The 23280-nt window shown below is 39.6% G+C and overlaps 1 protein-coding gene across 1 annotated transcript in view; it reads right to left on the bottom strand.

The window, feature by feature from the left end:
• The window catches only part of LOC120534640, a 120430-nt gene extending 97399 nt beyond the window's left edge, over window positions 1–23031 (bottom strand). Inside the window, exons 1-3 of the mRNA XM_039762231.1 lie at window positions 22965–23031; window positions 14897–15915; window positions 8834–9978 (exon numbers count right to left, since the gene is read on the bottom strand). Coding sequence (XP_039618165.1) covers window positions 8834–9978; window positions 14897–15278 — 1527 coding nt within the window. The 5' untranslated portion in view covers window positions 15279–15915; window positions 22965–23031. The remainder of the gene's footprint in view (window positions 1–8833; window positions 9979–14896; window positions 15916–22964) is intronic.
• Between the last annotated feature and the right edge of the window lie 249 nt (window positions 23032–23280).

The raw sequence follows: 23280 nt of genomic DNA, 5'->3' as shown, positions 1-23280 counted from the left end.
AGGCTCATCTTTCTCCAGTTTAAGTCAGAGAATGAGATGCTAAAGTTTGTGAAAATTAACAAACATTAGCTTGAGGATAATTACACTTTAAATAAATATATCAGGGAAAAATAAAAAACAAAATGTACTGCCCATTTCCTGGGAAAAGAAAACACCACCAGCACCTAAATAAAAATAAAATATGTGGGGTGTTAAAGTTATATCAGTACAGTTCTTAAAATGAACCTAAGGTCATTTTTATGTAAACACTTCTAAGAAATCTATATGACAATACTAGGGGGCTTCACTCGCCCACCCCTGCCTGTGCTATATGCCAACCATTTTGTGTCTCTGCCACTTGCGTTGTGAAATGGGGGGCTGAACGCACCCCAAGGAGACATGCTCACTCCCCTGACACCCCCTCTTAAATGGTGATACAATGGGAAACACAGTTTTTAAATTTTTTTTATTACCTCCTCTTTCCTCGATCAGCTGTTGGATTGCTGCTGCTGCCGTGCCGCGTGATCTGCATTTCGTGTCATTTATGTCCATATATTTGATCTCTTTTCACTTTTACCTTTTCATCAATATCACATTACTCATCTGAAGGTAAAGATGGGCGTTTGCTGCTAGTTTATCTTACTAATCATTCATTGCTTTGGTAAACCCACCTATCTAAGCTGAAAGCTGCTCTGAAAGTATTTGTCACAAGAAAATATTCAGTCCTGGTGGAGAAGGAGAACAATCATCCTTCTTCTTACCCATTTCAGATTCACGAGGCAAACATCTGGCATCAAGACTGGAACAACCTCTGGGCAGGCCACCAGTCCATCACAAGTCGAACACACACACACACACAAACACACACATGTCAGTGGTTAATTTAACAAAGTCTTTACACCTTCTGTATGTCTTTGGACTGTAGGATGAAACCTAAGCCATTGGGGGAATATGCATGTGGAAATGAGGGAAGCCTCCATGCAGAGAGCACCTGAACGTGTACCTCAGTCTCCTTGTTATGAGGTAGCAGTACTACCACTGTGCCACCCTGCTGCCCACTAATAATTATATTATTATACTGAATATCCATTATTCCATCTATTTTCCAAACCTGCATATTCAAGTTCAGAGTTGCAGGGAGCCTGAGACTATACAGTTCTGGCTGGGATGCTAAGCCATCATAGGGTACATACCTGGTTTCCAACAATCAGGAAAACTTTGAACTGTCCCTGATATTGAAGGAAACTTGAGTACCCAGAGGAAAAGGAGATCATTTCAATGCCATTCATTCCAACAGATGGCGCATCACAAACATTAGCCCTGCGGTTGAGAATGCCTTATAGCAAATTCTGTATAACTGATGCCACAAACAAACTGACACTATAACTTAATAAAGGAAAAAAATATAGGAAACTAGAGGGATTCGCTTGCCAACCCCCCTGCCTGCGCTACGCACCAGCCACTTCACGTCTCTACTGCTCGCATATGTGGATTTCACTTTCACCAAACAACAAATCTTTTAATTCTCGCCAACACGCCTCTTCATTGGTGTAAGAAACACTACTTTTCCCTGATGGCCACACGAATTAGACAATCTACAAGTCTCTGACTTAGTTTAAATTCAAACAGTATCTACATACTTCTGTCATATCACCTATGTCCATATATTCCAGTGTTTCCCAACCTCGGTCCTGGGGGCACACTGTGGCTGCAGGTTTTTGTTCCAACCCATTTCTGTTTTTAATTTGACTCCTGGGCTTATTAAGTGATGTGTTATTTCCCAAGTTCTGTCTTTTGGGAACAATATAGAAATTAGAAAACTAAGTTTGGTAAAAAGTATTTATATACTGTATATATATATATTCTGTATATACTATATATATTTATATACTGTATATATATATATATATATATATATATATATATATATATATATATACACACACACACACACACACACAGTACTGTGCAAAAGTTTCTCTCAAGGTCTCTCCCAGGCAAAGATTTCAAAGCAGACTGGGGTTTCAAGATGTGCTGTTCAAGCTCCTTTGATGAAGCACAAAGAAACGGGCAACGCTGAGGATCGTAGATGAAAGACACATCAAGCTTATTACCCTTCGAAATTGGAAGATGTCCAGCAATGCCATCAGCTCAGAACTGGCAGAAACCAATGGACCCAGGTACACCCATCTACTGTCCAGAGAAGTCTGGCCAGAAGTGGTCTTCAAGGAAGAATTGCAGCCAAAAAGCCATATCTCCGACATGGAAACAAGGCCAAGCGACTCAAGTATGCACGAAAACATAGGAACTGGGGTGCAGAAAAATGGCAGCAGGTGCTCTGGACTGATGAGTCAAAATTTGAAATATTTGGCTGTAGCAGAAGGCAGTTTGTTCGTCGAAGGGCTGGAGAGCGGTACAATAATGAGTGTCTGCAGGCAACAGTGAAGCTTGGTGGAGATTCCTTGAATGTTTGGGGCTGCATTTCTGCAAATGGAGTTGGAGATTTGGTCAGGATTAATGGTGTTCTCAATGCTAAGAAATACAGGCAGATACTTATCCATCATGCAGGCGTATGATTGGTCCCAAATTTATTCTGCAGCAGGACAACGACCCCAAACATACACCCAAAGTCATTAAGAACTATCTTCAGCATAAAGAAGAACAAGACGTCCTGGAAGTGATGGTATGGCCCCCATAGAGCCCTGGTCTCAACATCATCAAGTGTGTCCGGGATTACATGAAGAGACAGAAGGATGTGAGGAAGCCTACATCCACAGAAGATCTGTGGTTAGTTCTCCAAGATGTTTGGAACAACCTACCAGCCGAGTTCCTTCAAAAACTGTGTAAGAAAGTGTACTTAGAAGAATTGATGCTGTTTTGAAGGCAAAGGGTGGTCACACCAAATATTGATTTGATTTAGATTTCTCTTTTGTTCATTCACTGCATTTTGTTGATTGATGAAAATAAATGATTAACACTTCCATTTTTGAAAGCATTCTTTGTTTACATCATTTTTTCACACCTGCCTAAAACTTTTGCACAGTACTGTATATACTGTATATATATATATATATATATATATATATATATATATATATATATATATATATATATATATATATATAAAACACAGTAACACAGTACAACACCCTAGTACGCCAGCCAATGAGTAGTCTATTCTAAGCCGCCAATCGCAAGGCACATCTCCATCCCCACCTCCAAACATACAGAAGGGACGTGGTCTAGTACTGATTTCTGTGCAAGCCCCGATTGTGAAATATCACTGATTTTGAGGTTTGATTTGATATTTTTTTCCTAGGCAGAACTGAATTCAACACCTGCAGCAAACTGGGAAAAAAGTCTTAATACTTTTAGTGAGTTCTGAGTAATGGAGTAAACTATGCAGCCTTCCTGTTTGGAGGTGGGCGTCATGATTGGCTAGTTAGCACCGAGTACTCCCATTGGTTGGAAGAATAAAGTCCCACCCTAGCCTCACTGCTTTTGCTCTTGAATAATTCTGCATTGATGGCGTGCAAGAACACTGCCAAAAGTCACACGACCACAAAACACTTGGCAAGTGCATCACTCACTCATGCTCAAAATGTGACTCTCACTTATAAGCTGCACTCAAAATGTAACTTGAACTAGTAAAGTGAGTGGTACTCAGACACTGATTTTTAGTTATGTCAACCTCTAAGGACCAGAGTTTGACAACTATGCATTCAGACTATCAGCTGTTTCCATGTGACACTCAGTTTAATTTGCACATTCTCTGTCTATTAATATTTTCTATTTGACATTTCCCTTATTAGGTTATACTCTGGGGCTTTGTTTGGAAATGACAATCACAATGCATTTTATTAGCACTGTACACGCAACAGTTTGCCATGGAATGTGCAGGTCAAGAAGTGTGGTGGCCATTAGTTCTAATCTGCCGAGTTCATTCCAATTACCTGATGCTTCCATGTTTAGATTGAATCACTAGACCAAAAGCCCACAATATATTATGTACTTGGTCTGCTACTGATTGATATGTTCAGTATTGAATAGTTTTGAATTTTGATATAATGCAAAAATAGGCCGGTATGCAAGTACTTGTCATCCCTTCAAAGAAGCACTGATCACACAGTCAAGTTCACAGTAAACCCCACCAGACCCCTGGTACATGTTATGTAATTGGTGCTCTGCAGACAATGTGATACGCACAGAAAACCAACACTACCGACCAATCAATAAATGAATAAATAAATAAATAATGTGACGGATGGCCAGGACCGAGGGAGAGAATCTCTTTGGGACAGTATCCTCCCCGAGACACTACTGCACCATGGGCCCGGCAGGGTATGTTGGGAGTTGTAGTATGGAGCAGCTCTATTGGGCTCCGTGGGTGCCACCAGAGGGTGCTGCAGCTACAGCTGAACCTTTTGGGGCAGGAGTCACCAACTCTAGTCCAAGAGGACCACCGTGGCTGCAAGTTTTCATTCTAACCCTTTTCTTCATGAGTGACCTGTTTTTACTGCTAATTAACTTCTTTTGAACTAATTTTAATTGAATTGCTTTTAAAGACTCAGACCCCTTGTTTCCTTTTCCTTTCCTTCCTTTTTCCTTAATTAGCAGCCAAACAATAAGGAGATACAAAATGAGCCAAAACAACTGGTGTCCATCATACAATATCTGAAAATAAAGAAAGGTGAAGGTCTCAGGAATGTCTACCTTCTTTGGTCCCCCAAATCATTTTAACAGTGCTCTTAGAAAGAGAAAATCAACAATTTCAGAAATGTCTGCTAATGCACCACGAGAGAAACAACAAGCCACAGGATTAAAGAACGGGTTTAATTAAGAACAAGAATCGGCACCTCATTAAGCAACCAGTTGGAGTTTGAGGCCCTGAATTAGTTGGTCTTCTGTTTGGGTGCCATTTAAGGAAATAAATGAAGCGAATCAGAGAAATGATGAAGAAATTCAAGAGAGCAAATCAATTAAAATGAATTCACAAGAAGTTAAATAGCAGTACACACAAGGCACTCATTATAAAAAGGGTTAGAATGAAAACCTGCAGCCACGGTGGTCCTGCAGGATTGGACTTGGCGACCCCTGCTTTGGAGCACCCCTTCCACCACACCTGGAAGTGCAAGTGTCATGAAACACCTGGGGCACTTCTGGGTGTGCACTGTAAAAGGAGCCGCTTCACCATCAGTCAGAGAGGCAGAGTCAGGAGGAGGAGCGGGGGCAACAGAGGAGATAAGAGGGAAAGAAAGAGGAAGAAAAGCACTGTTATATATGTTTGGTGCTTTCTGTACTGTGCTGTGTAGTGGGGAGCAAAAGATAAATACTCCCCCAGTTAAATAAAGTGGTGTGTCGTCTGGCAAGCCTCATGTCTCAGCTTGTCCGTGTCGGGGTTTGGGGAGCAGTGCAAACCCTGGTGGTCCATAACAAGTGGACAAATGCATATGCAGCCATCCACTACCCTCAGACTGTAGAAAACCAGTCAGCAGTGTCGACTACTAACCTCATTTAAGATTTGTGTTAGAAGTTATAAAAGCTGTAGTTAAACCTGTTTTGTAGCAGCTCACTTGAACAGACTGCTCATTGCCCATCTATCAGCTCTGGATTTTCACTTGAAGTGATCTTTGGTGTGAGCTTCACAATCACAAGACTGGTTAGCTCTCATCAGGTTTTTTTTTCTTCTTTGAGATAGAGAAGCAAAAATGACAATTAAAAATCAAACACACTTCTGTACACAAGATTACAAGTGATTACATCTTACCTGAAGAAGGGGCCTGAGTTGCCTTGAAAGCTTGCATATTGTATTCTGTTCAGTTAGCCAATCACAGGGGCCATTTTGCTTAACTTCTCATTACATCCATAATGGCCAACATGGTACAACAACCTAGTACTAAAGTAAACACAACAGATTGAAGTAGTAAACATCACTTTATACTTTTCACATTTGAAGACCAATCCTAATCTAGATCCTCCTTAATTCTCCTACAAAAAGTGAAAAAACGTTCACCCATAAGTAAACGTATACCTGTGTACAAGCTATAGACAGATTACACTAATGTACAGGTATCATTATCACTGACAGGTAATCATAAATGTTTGGTAACAATAAAGCTGGCGAGGAGGACAACATCAGAGTGGGCATTTCCCTGCAAGGTCACTAGAAGTTCGGCTACAGCAGGGGCTCTCAACGTCAGTTCTGGGGACCCCCTGAGGCTGCGGGTTTTTCTTCCAACCCGCTTCTGCTTTCAATTGGACTCCTGGGCTAATTAAGTGAACTGTTATTTTCCAAGTTCCATGTTTTTTAGAACAATATAGAAATTAGTTTTGTAAAAAATAAAAAAAAAGTGCCAAGCAGATAATTGGGAATAATGTTTTTTTTTTTTTTTTTTTTAGCGATATTTTCATCTTGATGTTCATTCTGTTTTTCTGGGTGTTCTAATTGTTTAATTAATCCATTGTTTTCTAATTAGTGGGTCTGACACTAAAGTAGTTGCAGCCTTTCATGATTCAGTGTTTGCCAGTGTGTCTGCTCTGCTTGTTTTTAATCGTCATTATTTAGATACAATAAGTAGGGGAAAACTGCACAGAGAAAGGGCAAAATGTAATAAAATAAACAAGAGAGAGTTAAGCATTTAAATCTACAGCAAAAATGTCTAAATGTCTTATAATAAATGTATAAATCATGCCTCTGTGCTTTCTTAATGTAGAATAAGAAAAGAAAAAACCCCAGCTAATTAAATGAGCTCAGTGTTATCAGGTATTATCACCGATTATGAAGCTGGTTGGAACAAAAACCTGAAGCCACAGTGGGCCCCCAGGACCGACTTTGAGAAGTCCTGGTCTACAGCAGGGGAGGTGCATTTGGCATGTTGTAATGTAAACTAATGAAACTGAGAAGATACACAGAACTCTATAGAAGAGACAGGTTTAATATCCAGCCACTCTGGCGTTCTTGGGTGAGATCGATACACACGTCTGTTCCACCTGACTCTCCTATCTTCTGCAGCTTCTCTCGCCTGTGGAGTTCTCCTCACTTGTCTGTCTTGATGTGTGCCCAGTGGGTTTTCATTTTCTGGAACACTTTGCTCTGTGCCGATGGTGCCGTTTCTGCTTTTCTAAGTACGTGTGTGTTTTAGAATTTATTTTTTAACTGTGGCCTTGAACCGCCTTGTGAGCAGGCTGCTATTCTGTGACCACGATTAGGTCTCAGTTTGTATCTTCCAAGTAATCCGCAGGTTTAACTGCACATCCAGGTGAGACTGGAGCAGGAACTCTCCATACTTTCATCATCCAGTATTTTTCATCTTTTCAGTTTTTTCCTTTTCTGTGAGTCAAGCCTTCTGAAATCCCATGTTTGCCATCCAGGCTGTTGTACTGTTGCTGTCTGAGAATGAGGTGGGTGAATTCCCATTAAAATTTACTTTCTTCTCGATGTCTGAACAACCTTTATAATTGAGGTTGCTTGATATGTTTCACTTTGTAGTGAAATACTTTCTGTAGACATTGGCCTGGGGAATATATTAGGTGTATCTGTAGTCCCATGAATTTTGGTGTGCACATACCTCCTTCAGATCATGGGATGTTTAGTTTTAGGATGCACCACCAACTTTGACATTGTAATTGGTGTGCAGTAGTTTAGGCTGTTCTCTGGCTAGTCATAGATAGCACAGCTAAGTTACATTTTACCTAGGACCTTGTGTCTTTTATTTTGCCTTGATTAGTGACACTACCAAATTTCAATTCTTAAAAACTTCTTTGATTTATTTATTCAGTGGTAGAGAATAGTTTCTTTGATTTCTCCTCACTTTGATATTCTCCTGCACTGTTACTTTACAGATTATGAATTTTGCTGTGCAGTACGAGATCTGACCCTGCACACTGACCTCCAAAGGTCATACAAAAAGACAATTTCCCATTGGAGATTAATAAGGCATATCAAGTCTTGGTGTTCTATCCATGATGTTCTTTTGGTACTGCCTTATTTCAGGTGAGGCCTAGCTGACCTTAGATATAATACGGTGTTGTATGTTCTTAATGATATTCTCAGTAACTTCTTTAACCCAGCCACAGAGGGTGCACAAACCAGTGTGCTTCTTTGTGCTGGTCCCAAGCCCGGATAAATGGGGAGGGTTACGTCAGGAAACGCATCCGGTGTAAAATTTTGTCAAATCCATATGCGGACAGATGATCCGCTGTGGCAACCCCTAACGGAAGCAGCCGAAAGAAATAGAAGAGTCTCAGTAATTTCTTTCTTGGATTGATTTCGGTGTTCTTGTCTTTTATCAATCAGGCCCTGGAGATCTTTGATTCCCTGGATTTCTTTGTCCTCTGTTGATGGGGTCTTTTTCTCAGAGTACCTTCTTTAGTTGCCTTATTCTTTTGTAAATGCAGGTTTCTGTTCATGTTATTGATGTTTCTCTTTCTGGTCACTCTGCTCCCTAAATATTTAAAGCCACCTTCTTTTGTGGGCAATGTGTGTGGCACATAGGTGTTTGTTGTCACTTTCAGTCTGCTGTACTTGCATGCCTTCAATTTTTTATTCATTTGAAAATAAGCTGCCTTTGAGGACATTCCACAGCTTTGAACTTGGAAGTTTCTTTTTTTTTTTTCTTTCTTAATTTAGCTGATGACTGCATAAGTGCCAAGGAAGGTGGTGGGCACCTTTTTGGGAGTTGTGCCACCAGTATGGATTACTTTTGTGGATCCTTCTCATACTTTTAAAGTAGTTCTACCCTGATGAGACTTGGTGTGGATCTTACACAGTGAAGCCCACAACGTGAAGGTACCCATCAAAACTCAAGTAGTTAGGAGGGTTACATTTCACTTCTTCCTTCCTTCTTTACCCTTAATCCATCAGGCCTTTCGAGTGTGAATTCTCTCCACTGTGAATTCTTGTGTGCCTGTGAAGATCACTACGGATGGTGAACTGTTTTCCACATTCAGAACAGCAAAACGGTTTTTCTCCAGTGTGAATTCTTGTGTGTCTTTGAAGACTGCTACTAGTGTTGAAATGTTTACCACAATCAGAACAGCAATATGGCTTCTCTCCAGTATGAATTCTTTTGTGGGTCTGAAAACTGCTACTGGTGCAGAATCGTTTGCCACAATCAGAACAGCAATATGGTTTCTCCCCAGTGTGAATTCTTCTGTGAATCTGAAGATTATCACTGGTAGTGAATTGTTTCCCACACTCAGAACAGCTGTATAACTTATCTCCAGAGTGAATTGTTGTGTGTAACTTAAGATTGCGTTTTTTAGCAAACTGTTTCCCACATTCAGAACAGCAAAAGGGTTTTTCTCCAGTATGAATTCTCATGTGAGTCTGAAGGTTGCTTATTTGTGAGAATCGTTTGCCACAGTCAAAACAGCAATATGGTTTCCCTCCAGTGTGAATTAGTGTGTGGGTTTGAAGATGACTACTCTTGCTGAATTGTTTCCCACACTCAGAACAACGGTATGGATTTCCTCCAGTGTGAACTCTCGTGTGTGAATGAAGACTGCGTTTATCGAAGAATTGGTCACCACATTCAGAACAGGAAAATCTGTTCTCTCTAGTATGAATACTTGTGTGTTTCTGAAGGTGACCTAGTTGTGAGAATCGTTTGCCACATTGAGAACAGCAATATGGCTTTACTCCAGTGTGAATTCTTATATGGGCTTGAAGATGGCATTTGTGGGAAAAATGTTTTCCACAATCAGTACAGCAAAAAGGCTTCCGTTGTGTACGACTCTTCTTTTGCTTGGTTCTAGATTTTTGTGTAGAAGTTTTAGTATGCTCTTGGCGGACGAACAATGCAGCTGAATTTGTATCATGCACCCGCTCTTGAGTGTTGCTTGAATTTATACTTGTTAACTTCATATCTGCCAAAGAGGTGGGAATCAAACTCTCCGTTTCTGATGTCAGTTTGTTCAAGCATTCATTTTGCTGTGGTCTAGAGTGAAGAGCAGTATCAGGAAATGAAGATGGGAAGAAAGTGCCACTTTCTTGTAAATCTGCAGAAAAACAAATGCAAAATTTCATGTAAGTATAAGAATTTCAGAAAGACAAGAGATAATCACTAATTGAACAATAGGTTCATTCAGGTTATTCCTGTAGGAATAAATTTAACCCCCATTGACATTATTTTATTGACGAAACAAACCAAGACATACTGACTCACTGAAAACTCAAGACAGCAAGCGTTTTCCACCATCAAATTCTCATTATTTTTGTTTTTCTCCCAATCTCCTGATTCTCTGTCCAGACTCCCATCCTGACCCAAAGACATACAGGAATGTTCTACTGCCAACTCTAAACTGAACAATGCAGATGTGTGCAACTGGATCCCATCCAGCTAAATAAAATTATATTTGTATTTTTTGTATGTTTTTTCCATTGCGTGCAAGGCATGTTCATATCAGGTTTCGCTATGCTTAATTTCTTCGTATCAAGTCGTGGAGAAAATGTCAAGCAAAAAAACATGTTGGAATGGATGAGTGAACAATATACTTACAGTGTGCACAAACCATCATGGCTGAGATTCAAAAGAAACAGAGCAATTGTTTCAACGGTCAATGACCAGTGGCAAGCAGATTTGGTAGAGAAGACTTATTACTCAAAATTCAATGATGGATATAAATTTATCTTTAAGTGTATCGATGTGCTCTCAAAATATGCTTGGGCTGTGCCATTAAAGGCCAAGACAGGGAAAGAAGTTTCTTGGGGTTTTAATTTGATCTTTACACAGGGTAGAGTTCCTAAGAAGCTACAGACAGACCAAGGCAAATAATTTCATAACACATTGGTACAAAAACTACTAAAACAGAACAATATTGTACATTTTGTCATCAACAGTGATGTAAAGGCCAGCATAGTAGAAAGATTTAATAATGTGGAAACCTTTTACATATGCAAATACTTTTCTCTATATAGATGTCCTGTAAGACTTTCCGCAGAGTTATAACCATAGTTTTCACAACAAAATTAAAACAAGACCTGTAGATGTGACTCCAGAAAATGTTCTGAGTGTTTGGAAAACAGTCTATGGCAGGGCCGTGCAAAGAAAATTTACTCCGTTACTCCATGCACTTTGAAAATAGGTGATCATGTCAGAGTTTCAAAATTAAAAGGTGTATTCGAAAAAGGCTATGAGCAGTCATTTACAGATGAAATATTTATTATTGTGGACTGCTTTAAATGACTCAAACCTGTATATAAACTAAAACATTATGCAGGTGATGAAATTCAAGGGACATTTTATGCAGAAGAGTAACAAGAAAATAAACCCCAATGCTAACAAGGTGTACCGCATCCAGAAAATTCTGGCCACTCATGGGCGTGGTAGAAACAAGCATGTATTGGTAAAATGGCTTGGTTGGGACACGAAATTTAACAGTTGGGTCAAGGGTTCAGAAGTGAAAGACATAAGGAGTTGAGAAAGCAAGAAAAAATGTCTAAAGTCAGAAATGGATTTTATGGAATACTGCCAAGTAATTCATCAGCCCAGACTTTTCCCAACATCATGATAGCACCATTCACCGTTCAGCTAGCCAAGACAATAGAACTGTCCAGAGACTGGGAAGTGACATTGGTGGAACTGATTTACCCATAAACATTCAATTCCTTCACTTAGGAAGCACAATTTACACTAATGAATTAGAAAACAAGAGAGAGCATGAGTGACAGACCCAGAGAGAGGATGTACAAGATGGTTTTAGAGAGAATCTATTACACACCTAAGGAACCTGGCAGTGCAGCCCAAACACACCATGGGCACCCTATTACCTCACCTATCTAACAAACCATACCCTTTATAAAGCAAATCATAAAGTTAAAGATGCCATGGTGTCTTAAAAACAATAAATTTATTGAATGATTCATGGACACACACAGTTTGCACCTTTACCTCATGATCTTACCCAACCCATCTATTAGAAAATGATTCATAAAGGAGAGAAAAAAAGATACCAAGGTGCCTTAAAACAACAAGTTTATTGAAGCAAAATTCCAAACACAGCAATTAAAACATAGTCTTCGCTTTCAGAGTTACACACTGTGTGCTATACAGGGGTCCTCAGGTTACAACACGGTTCTGTTCCTACAATAGTCATGTCACCCGGATGTTGATGTAAGTCGAAACACACCCTAGCCTAAGTCACTTACCTATCCTAACACATTTGCAAAATCATAATCTAGAACATAACACAACTAAGCAACAGGAAAAGGACAAATATAATTTACTGTACACTGTACTGTAGTAATAGAAAAAATGAGTGTAAAAAAAAATCCTTACCTTTATTCCATCTCACGTCTCACTTTTCTTAAAGTTTTTATGGGAGTTGTAAACTTGAAACGTTGTATGTCGAGATGTTGTAACCCGAGGACCCCCTGTACATTCATTTCCCCCCCTAGTAGGAATAGCTTCTGTATGTCTGTAGCTTCTTAGGAACTCTACTAAAACCCCATGAAACTTCTTTCCATGTCTTGACCTTTAATGGCACAGCCCAAGCATATTTTGAGAGCACATCGATACACAGGAGGATAAATTTATATCCATTATTGAATTTTGAGTAGTAAGGCTTCTCTACCAAATCTACTTGCCACTGGTTATCAACCATTGAAACAATTGTTCTGTTTCTCTCGATTCTCGGCCCTGCTGGTTTGTGCACACTGTAAGTATATTGTTCACTCATCCATTCCAACACGTTTTTTTGCTTGACATTTTCCCCACGACTTGATACATTTGTCAAGAAGCTGTTAATACCACCAAAACTGCCAGGTTCCTTGGGTGTGTAATAGATTCTTTCTAAAGCCTTCTTGTATATCCTCTCTCTTGGTCTGACATACAGGCGCTGCACACATTTAGGAGTAGGATGCATTGTCTGCCCCATTGCCGACTTACCTTTTGACATCTTATAGGTCCCCGGTGGTCAGCCTCGGCTTACTGACCAGCCCATTTTTAGGACCTTGGCCAAGATTGGCCGACCAATTCATTTCGGACATCTTACAAGATGCCCGATGCCTGTCAAACCACCCGACAACAGGTACAGACCAGAGGGTGGAACTTCCATTAACGCGGCCAAATCAGGTGGGTACCAGAAATACCGGGGGGTAAGGAGTGTGGTATCTGGGGCAGGATATACACCTGTCAAAAAGATTTTCATAAGGATAATGGTGATTTTTTTATACTACTGTCATGGATGGCTGGGACACTTCTGCCTTGGAAGGACTAGGAGAGCATCAGCCCCCTCACCCCCCACTCCCGGAACGCTAGCCTTGGACTTTTTGAGGGCTTCATGGGAATTGGAGTTCGTTACAGCCGTGTTGGGATCCGGGGGGCGCCGCTAGGGCGTCCACCACACCCGGAAGTAGGTCAACGAGCACCTGGAGCACTTGTATATAAGGGACCAGCAGACACTATTCCAAGGGCCAGAATCGGGTGGTAGTGGATGAATCTTGCCGGAGAGGAGTGGTGGAGATAGAGAGTAGAGGACTAGAAGAATTGTGGTGTGTTTTGTGCCTTGGGGACTGTGTTGTGTGCTCGTGGTAATGGAGAAGACGTTCCACATGAGCGAAGAATAAATAAAAGGACATTTGTGTTTATATCAGTGCCTCCCGTGTCTGTCTGTGTCAGGTTAAGCATTGGTATAGCACCACCAGCTATCACAGTGATTAACATAAAATGGCACCCAGCAATACAGTAACTGTCCATGAGTTAATTGTTGAACAATGGCCAGTTGATAATACAAGAGATGAAAACAAAACCTCCAGTCAGCAACATCCCTAATATAACTGTTTGTGTTAGGGATAAAATCTTCGTCCCTGGATCTCTTTTTATTTATTATTGGTCTTAGAATCATTTCAGTAATTTTTTAATCTATTTTGTAGTATTTGGAAGGGCCCAATTAATGACTTTGGCAAATAATCTTAACTCAAGTTTATTTCACTTAATTCAACTTTTTTATTTTTTGTGCTTGTGGAGGTTTCTTCTTATAGTGTGCCATGGTGGACAGTACTGTTAGGCCTAGTGTTGTTACCTTGTACCTGCATCAACAACCTCCATGGTGAAACACACCACATTCATGCTTGTGTTTGTATCAGTGCAATTCTGGTAGAGTGTAGCACTGTGGTCACAAAAGAAAATATGCTGGGATAAATTAAAATGTATCCCAAAATACATGTTGAACTTGAACCGATGCAACGCATTCATAACATCTTTTGCTATTAATTCAGAATTCACAAATCAAAACAAGCAGGTATTTCTATTTTCTGTGGAAAAGAGAGAGAGAGAATTTCATATATCATATATACTCACATTTAAGTTCTCCTGCAGATAAGTCGGGGCTTGAGTTTACCGTATAATTTCCGGTATTTTAAAATGTCAGTTGTATAAGTTGAATGCTGAAAACTCACGCTATTAGTCCAAGAGAGTATGATATGGTAACACCCACCTGAGAGAGTAACCACGGAGCACACTGCCTTTTATTCCTATGCATTGTGCCTACGTGGCCATAGGGTAATGTCCAAACTATTCCGAAGTGATGTTTGCACAGTTTTGTGTGTCTCACACCCTCATACACCTTTATCGTAAGAGCATCCCTCATCTACAATGGAGCATTCAATCAGAAGAAAATACAAAGCTGGTTTTAAATTAAAAATCATTGAAGTGGCGCAAGAAATTGGTAACTGCACTGCTGCAACAAAATTTAATGCGTCTGAGAAACTGCTGCGAGATTGGAGGAAGCAAGAAGATGTAAAAAAAATAAATAAATAATTAGGTGTTGTATTTTTGAACGGACGTACAAGTCAGGGTCTGATTTTATGATCAATTTTTCGGGTTTCAAGACCCAACTTATACACAAGTATATACGGTATTCCAGGAACAGCACATTAAGCTTTACGTAACTTTTTTTTTGCATTTTTAGCTCTTACCTTCTCCAGAATACCTCGAGCATGAAGCTTCTTCAGTCTCCTGCACGTCACAATCCAAAGGTTCAGTCTTCACTTGGACAGCATGATTCTGGAGGGAGCCAGGTCTACGGTTTGTGAAGTCCATTCCAGTTAGCTCTTCATCTGGACACAGAGACTCTTGAGAAACAGACTCTGATTTAAAGTCCTCTACCTTGACATGCTTTACAAATTCATTTTTTTGCAAGTCAGTGGTAAAAGAGGTTGACTCCGACTCATCTTTAATGACTATTGGTTCCCATTTACAATCCTTTGCGTCCTCAAAGTCAATAATCTTTTTCAGATGTTGCATAGGTTCCAATTCACCGTCTTCTTCCTTAATGTCTACATTTCCTTTCTTCTCCATGGCATATGCTGAAAGGAGACTCCTGGGTGGTAGTACTAGTATGAAATTCTTTCTTTTCTTGGATTGTGTGCCCTAATGTTGTGGTTCCCTTGAGTGATGGCCTTCCCTTGGCCCACTGAGAAAGGATATGACCTAAAGGATACTGAGTTAGTGCGATTTTACTGAGAACATATAATACTTCCCATTATTAGAGGGACAGAGAGAGAGACAGAGAGAAAGAAGCCCAAGGGAAGCAATGGCACAACTGGTCCTTTGGTTTTCAAAATTATGGCCCTTGTCCCCTTACCCAAGTGGGGGGCTTAAGGTCAGTCATGGATGAACTTTAGGTTGACAGGGCTCAGTCACCCGCCAATCACAATCCAAATGAATTTTTTCATCAATCTGATTGGCTAATAGTTTGTTATAACCATCGCTGTTTATTATGAGCTGCAGTTCTTTTCTGTTCCATTCTGTGTGTTGATACATTTAAAGTTCACAACACAACACACAATGAAAACAGCAACTTCCAAGCAGCAAACTCTAAAGTGGCAATGCTGGTCTGCACAGTACTTCACTTGCCATTACTTGACTATTCTGAGGTGTATTATTCACATTTATATTTCAGCTATAGACGCTTGTGGACGACTTCTGTTTTTCTCTGTGGAGAGAACATAGAAGAATTTATTGAAAATGGCACCACATAGCATTGAACAAACATTAATCTCGTTTGCAATCTTTCCCCAATGCTCATTGTCAACTCCCCTTTTAAAGATTCTACCTGCTCTTGCTAGGACTTAACAGCAAAGATGCAAGTACTGAGCCCTGTGGGACACCATATTTAACGTCTGAATGTAATGATGGGGTACTCTTTGCATATTTCTGTATGCACCAAGATTTATTCACTAAACCATGTGAGGACAGTGCCTGGAAGCTCAACATAATTTTCCATTATATGTCATATAACAGAATAGAGTGGTCAAAGGTGTTAAAGGCTGTGCTTACATCTATGAAAACAGAATTACTGCAGCATTTTCTTCATCAGAAAAGAGCAGTATTTGATTTTGAACACAAGTTTGTATTCTTTCTGTTGGGGGATCAATCAAGTCAAATTGGAACTTCTCAAACAAATTGTAATGGATAGAGAATGAAGACTCTAGAGAGAAAAAAAATAATTTGAAATGGGTGCATAATTATTAGGGATGCAATGACACTACTTGTTGGTATTCAGCGTCGGTCCTATACCACACCCTAGATGCTCAATTGTACATTCAGATGTAGAGAATATTAAATTGACTGGGCGCAAAACACAAAAAAAGCTGCAAAACGTTCAAGATCCCAAACACTGCTGTTTTCACATAAAGACGTGCTGTACTTTGTATATGTACACGTGAACACAACTGAGAGAATAAAACTGAATTAAAAAAAAAAACAAACCTAACCTTTACAAGTATCATAAATTTACATTGGCTGTTACAGACTCAAATCAAATGTATGTTTTTATTCTAAAAGAGTAAGAATAACAGCAGCTCACTTCTCAAAACAGACTCGTCCGGGTTTCGAACCCTTGAAGTTTTGACTACCAGTCAACAGTTCATACCGTTGCACCACCGAAGCGGTCGTATCAAAGGGGTGTGAATGTCGCACCCTAACACGGATTCTTTTTCTGCAGTTATATTCTTGAATAGAAGTGCACTTGTTCTGTTATATTTGTACCTTTTGTGAAAGTGTTTATTTGATATTTGGATTTCAGGCTTCACACATTATACACTTCATGTCTACATTTTGTCAATTATTACTAAAACATGAAAAATGCTTCTGTTTTAACGATGTGTTTACATAGATTGTTGTAGACACGGAAAACAAACATGAAATGCATGTGTTCCAAATAATGATAAAGTATTTATAAAAGATGTAATTTTGCTTGACTTCTTACTCTATACAACTCTAAGCAACTGACACGCAGGTAAACAGACTTGAGCTGAGAAAACTGTGCAGCGGTGGGGAATGAGATAGTGGGCAGCTTGCTGCTTATTGACACATTTACAGGACAAAAGACGCTGGCGGAGAGGTGCAAAGGGAGTTTTTTCAAGGCTTTTTCTAATTCTAATGTTAATTGATCGTATTGTTCAGTAATCTGGCATACAAATGTTTCTGAGAAATTCGTAAAGAGGCAGTCTTTGATATAGCTTTAAATGCTTACATTTCTTTTGGTCCTTCCTAGCATATGCTAAACTTCACTTTTATTGTCTTTTGTGTCAATCAATTCTTTGATTATTATTGTCTATGTAGGGGGTGGGCAAAGTTGTTGCTGGAAGGCTGCAGTGGCTGCAAGTTTTTGATCCGACCCTATTGCTTACCGTACATACTTGCGTTTGTTCTCCCATGGATAAATCGGGGCTTGATTTTAAGTATAATTTCCAGTATTTTAGAATGTCGTTCATATAAGTCGAATGTGGAAAACTCACGCTATTGGTCCAAGAGATTACGATATGCTAACGCCCACCTGAGACAGTAACCACAGAGCACATGACCTTCTTCATGTGTGTGCGGCAATGTGCTGTATCAGCTTATGCTCCTAACATTTCTCTCTCTATTGTGCCTACGTGACCACACGGTAATACCCAAACTATTCCAAAGCAACGTTTGCACTGTTTTGTGTTTTTTTGTCTCTCACACCCTCATACACCTTTATTGTAAGAGCATCCTTGATCTACGAAGGAGCGTTCGATCAGAAGAAAATATGAAGCTGGTTTTAAATTAAAAGTCGTTGTAGTGGCGAAAGAAATTGGTAACTGCACTGATGCAACAAAATTCGATGTGTCTGAGAAACTGGTGCGAGATTGGAGGAAGCAAGAAGATGTAAAAAAAAAAAAAATGTAAGTGTTGCATTTTTGAACAGGCGTATAAGTCGGGGTTTGATTTTATGATCGATTTTTCAGGTTTCAAGACTCGACTTATACAGTATGATAATAAGAAGCACTTATTGCTCAAGTAACATGTCTGCTTCATTTTCGTTGTCTCAATTGAAGATTTTGAACCCTTACTGCTGATTTTAGTGTTAAACTGCTGTAGTCTCAGTTTTTAATTGCTCCACATTAGCAATCAGACGCAAATGGCAAAAGGAACCAGCATTTCTCCATTTATCTTGTTTCCATTTACACCTGTGTGCATTTATCGTGCACTATTAGGTTTAATTAGATACTTGCAAGGAAAGTGAAGAGAAAAAAGTGAAGGACTGAGAATTACTCATCTGTTTTAGCCTTCAAATCATTTGGAGTATATCCTCAGAAAGGAAAAAAAAAATCTAGGATATGAGAATGACCTGACATAGCAGAGTTAAAGCACTAACAAGCCATCAAATTAAATAATTGACAAGGATTTTTTGAATTAAGCAACTGTGTTGGAACAAAAACCTGCAGCCACTGTGGCCCTCCAGAACTGACTTTGCCCACCATTGCTCTAGATGTTAATATTGTTATATTTTTATTATTAGCCTAGTTATGTCAATTTTATTCTTGATTATTTACTATGTGCATATTTTTGTTCTCTTGTGTTCCTTGTATTTTGTGGGTGGACCAACCCCGAACAGACAGGGCCTCCAATACCCCATCTCAATGGACCACTACATCTATTGGCATAAAACTGGAGCACATGCCCTCAGCAGAGGTGGCTTTCTTTTGTAAGCTGCTTATTTCAAATGTGCCCTTTTCATAACAAGTGCAGTTGCGTATGATTTTCAAGTACTCTTCCACTTGTTTGATCAAAGGTGTTTTACTAACACAGCTGTATTTGGTGAATACTGTAAACCAAATAATTATGGAAAATGCACCGGTGTGAAAACACAATTGATGTTGACCCTCTTCCATGGAAGAAACGTTTCTGCATAATGAAAGAAGGTCATGACACGGCCATGGGATGTGTATTAAGATGTTTAGTTTACTTGAAAGTCTGCAGTGTGAAACACAACAGAAATCACCAGAAATCGAAACAAAGTAACAAATCATCCCCCGATTTGGAACAAATCAAACAGACTGCAAGTTCCTGAGCCGACGAGTGGATGACTTCATGTGCAGATTACACAAAATGAGGAACTTGAGACATTTTTAATGCTGTTTGATGTTGTCCAGCATTGGTCACCATGGGCTCCCATTCTATCAGAAACTATTTTTTTCTTGTCCATAATTACAAACTAAATTGGGTACGTAACATATAATAAATATTTTTGGGGGGAGTTTTCCTTTAAAATTAATAACTCTTGCAAATGTTTTTAAACATTTAGCCAAGAACAGAAGTTTTTTAATTAAATGGATATAGTACTAGGGTGTTGTACCGTGTTAGCCATTATGAATGTAGTGAGAAGTCAAGCAAAATGACACCTTTTATTGGCTAACTAAAAATATGACAATATGCAAGCTTTTGAGGCAACTCAGGCCCCTTCTTCAGGCAAGATGTAATCAATTTGAATTACAAATTACAAAATGTAATCAATTAGAATTACAAATTACAAAAATGAAACCAATTACAAATACAAATTACAAAATGCAATCAATTACAATTACAAATTACAAACTGCCTGAAGAAGGGGCCTGAGTTGGCTCAAAAGCTTGCATAATGTAATCTTTTTAGTTAGCCAGTAAAAGGGGTCATTTTGCTTGACTTCTCAATACAATTAATTGAATTATAATTAAATGTAAATGTTAGTCTTATACTGCGGTGGGTTGGCACCCTGCCCAGGATTGGTTCCTGCCTTGTGCCCTGTGTTGGCTGGGTTTGGCTCCAGCAGACCCCTGTGACCCTGTGTTTGGATTCAAAGGGTTGGAAAATGGATGGATGGATGGATGTTAGTCTTATAACTAAGTGGAATGTCATTTAAAAAAATAAATAAATAAATAAAAAGAACTGCAGCCTAATTGTAATTCTTGTAACTGACATAAATATGCAGCTGAACTAAGCGTTCAGATTCAGGCCAAACGGGACACTCGGATGATAAAATGCAGAAATGTGATTTACAACTTGGAGCAATTACAGATAAAAGTAATGGGCTAAACACGAAACACACAATGGCAAAATTCTGGTCAATGTTTTACACAATAATCTCAACTTTTGAACTTTGAGGGGTTTTGAAGTTTCCCAATTAAGAGGTAAATAGCTTGGAAAACTTGAACTAAGTGCTTTTTCAGTTTTCTGTGTGGGATTCGAGAAAAACTGTAATACTCATGATATGATGTTTTGAAATATTAGATTGTAAACCTTAATAGAGTTGTTTAAATAAAACTAAGTGTGAATCTTGAGATATATGTAATAAACAAGCTATGTAAGAAATGTATAAGAAACTAGCCATCCCCCATAGCAGTGAAACAGGACAAACTTTAAAAATCAATAAACAAACAGGTATCGCTAGCTAAGCGGAGGACAGGTCTGCTCCAAAACGTGGCCATAGGTAAAGTGATTTGAACAGAGGCTGGTACATGAGTGAGGAGGGCCCTGCCTGGCTCCATACTCCTGACGTCACACTTCCCCCTCCCTTCGGCACACAGCCTCTTTCTAAGATTAGCGTGAATATATCACTCCTGCAAGGCGAACTATGATACAAAGCGCAATGAGAGAAGTCGCAAAATCAACCAGAAAGTTCAAGCAAATAATAGAAAAAAAAAAGATCTAAATCCATGAAGTAGTCCTCTCATTTGCTAGCTAAGCAGATGTAAGATATGCCAGAAGGACTGCATATGAGTGAGGATGGCCCCGCACAAATAAATCTGTACCATAAGTGAACTATGATACTTAACGCAATGAGAGAAGTCGCAAAATCAACCAGAATGTTCAAGCAAATTCCAGAAAAGAACCACCAATCTAAATCCGTTAAGTAGTTCTCTCATTAGCTAGCTAAGCGGATGTGAGGCTGGTGAGTGAGTGAGGAGGGCCCATCCCCTCGGCCCACTGCGTGTCTCTTGGATTCACGTAAATAAATCAGTACCACAATCGAACTATGATTCTTAGCGCGATGAGAGAAGTCGCAAAATCAACCGGAATGTTCAAGCAAATTATACAAAAGCGGACAAACAAACAGACAGGCGTTAGATTTTATACACAAAGAGATAAGTGATGATGAACTGTGCAAAAAACATAAATATTTTCATCATATGTTTAATGAGCTGTAAGATATAATGAAGAAATTCTTTATTTCAAGTGTCTGGGAAGGGAAAGTCCAGGATGCAACAAAAGTGGAATAAAGTGGAGGATCACAATAGTTTGTGGCAGTTTTTTCTTATAAAATTGAATGACGCTTGTAAAATCACAGATCGTCTTGACGGTTGAGAGGAAGGTAGAAATCTGTGCCATCACTGCTAAACTGTTTTTAATTTTTTTTTTTTATTATTTACATGTTGCACTTTATCTTTTTTAGTTGTGTATGTTATTCTTGTGCTTTAATAAATACGCTGCACTAAACAGCAGCCATACCACATGCACTTCAGAAGAAGTCATCCACCTGAAGCTAAGCATGTTCTGGCCTAGCCAGTACTGGGATGGGAAACCAACTAGGAAAAGCTTGAAACCAAAAAGGGTTGCTAAAGATCCCCAGACAACTTTCGAAAAGAGCAGGGGGTGTATACTGATGTCCCAGGTTCAACTGCCCACCACGGCCTAGTCATTCTGGCTCCCTAAACATCCAGTGTCTCTTTCACCACCTAATAGCTAATGTGAGGCGAGCGTGTTGACACAATAACAGCTGCCTTCACATTATCCAGGTGGGTGCTACAAATTGGTGATCGTTGAGGTGGCTCCCCACTCACTACATTGCTTTGAGTAGCGAGAAAAGTGCTATATAAATGCAAGGAATTAACTATTATTTTTACTATTAAACAGTAAAATTTGCTGATTATATACTGTGCAAGTTTTTTAAAAAGAAAGCTATGTAGCATAGCTGTGTATATTGTGATAAACATTCATACCAAAAAATACAGTTACTCCCCTGGGAGAACTTGGGGGTCGGTAACATGATTGGCACTCCAGCCACTGTTCATTGTGGTGCTGAGGTGTCACCCGCTGCACAGCTGCACTCAGCTCTCAATCCGGATGTTTTGCCATGTGGTTGGTGCGGCAACGCACTGTAATCAGCGCATGCTCATATCCTCCTCCCTGGGCTAGGGAAAACTCAAGTGCAGTTTGGTAGGGGAGTCTGTCCAGTCTCAAAACTATGAAAATTAACCTATGTCAGCCATTTGTACCAATGCAAAGTCCAATATTTGTACTTTATAATTATTCGTCGATTTTAATGAGCAGACCAATGGACAGCATGTCCCGTCGAACGATGTGTCTTGCTCTTTACATAGGATAAGTCCGCGGCTTGCATAAGCTGTCAATAACTAGCTGATACATGACACCAAGCGACTACGTAAATCACTTCAGTCTCGTCGTCAGACTGTCGTGCAGCAAAAAAGAAAAAAAGGATAGAAATAAACGTCTAAAACTGCAAACCCGGCGTCCCCTCAACAGCTCTGCGTCGTCATAACCGTTTTGCGGACTGTCAGAGGGCCAAACCCGACCTGAGTAAAAAGCCGCGGACTCGAGACTGAAAGAAACGCCGCCGAGGCTTGGGCAGAGTCCGTGGGACACCACACGATGCCTGTCTACAGTGGACTCGGGCGCCGCTGTCAGGTCTTTTCTATTTTCAGCGTTTTGTCGCTTTCATAGATTTGAGATACGTACCTAATTCAGCTGCGCGACACCATCTGCCTCTCGCCTCACCAGCTACGTCCTTTACCGTCGCCCTGATGACGTCACTGACATTAAGGCAGTTGTCTTTTTGTTTTGGGCCAATACGCAAAAAATACAAAATCACGACACCAGTAGAGGTCGCTGTTACATTAACATATTGCTTTACCTCTCCGTCAAGCTAGAAAACAAGTTTTGTGTTGATGTATTTATGCAGATTATTATTATGGCACTTTGAAAGATATGATATTTCACACTGAGGTTGTGGTCGTTTTCATAAATATAAAAATAATTATAAATATCTGAATAT

Source organism: Polypterus senegalus, chromosome 8 (assembly GCF_016835505.1).
Source record: "Polypterus senegalus isolate Bchr_013 chromosome 8, ASM1683550v1, whole genome shotgun sequence".
Taxonomy (NCBI): domain Eukaryota; kingdom Metazoa; phylum Chordata; class Cladistia; order Polypteriformes; family Polypteridae; genus Polypterus; species Polypterus senegalus.
Note: the sequence above shows the minus strand (reverse complement) of the source record. Positions and strands in the feature narration are given on the sequence as shown.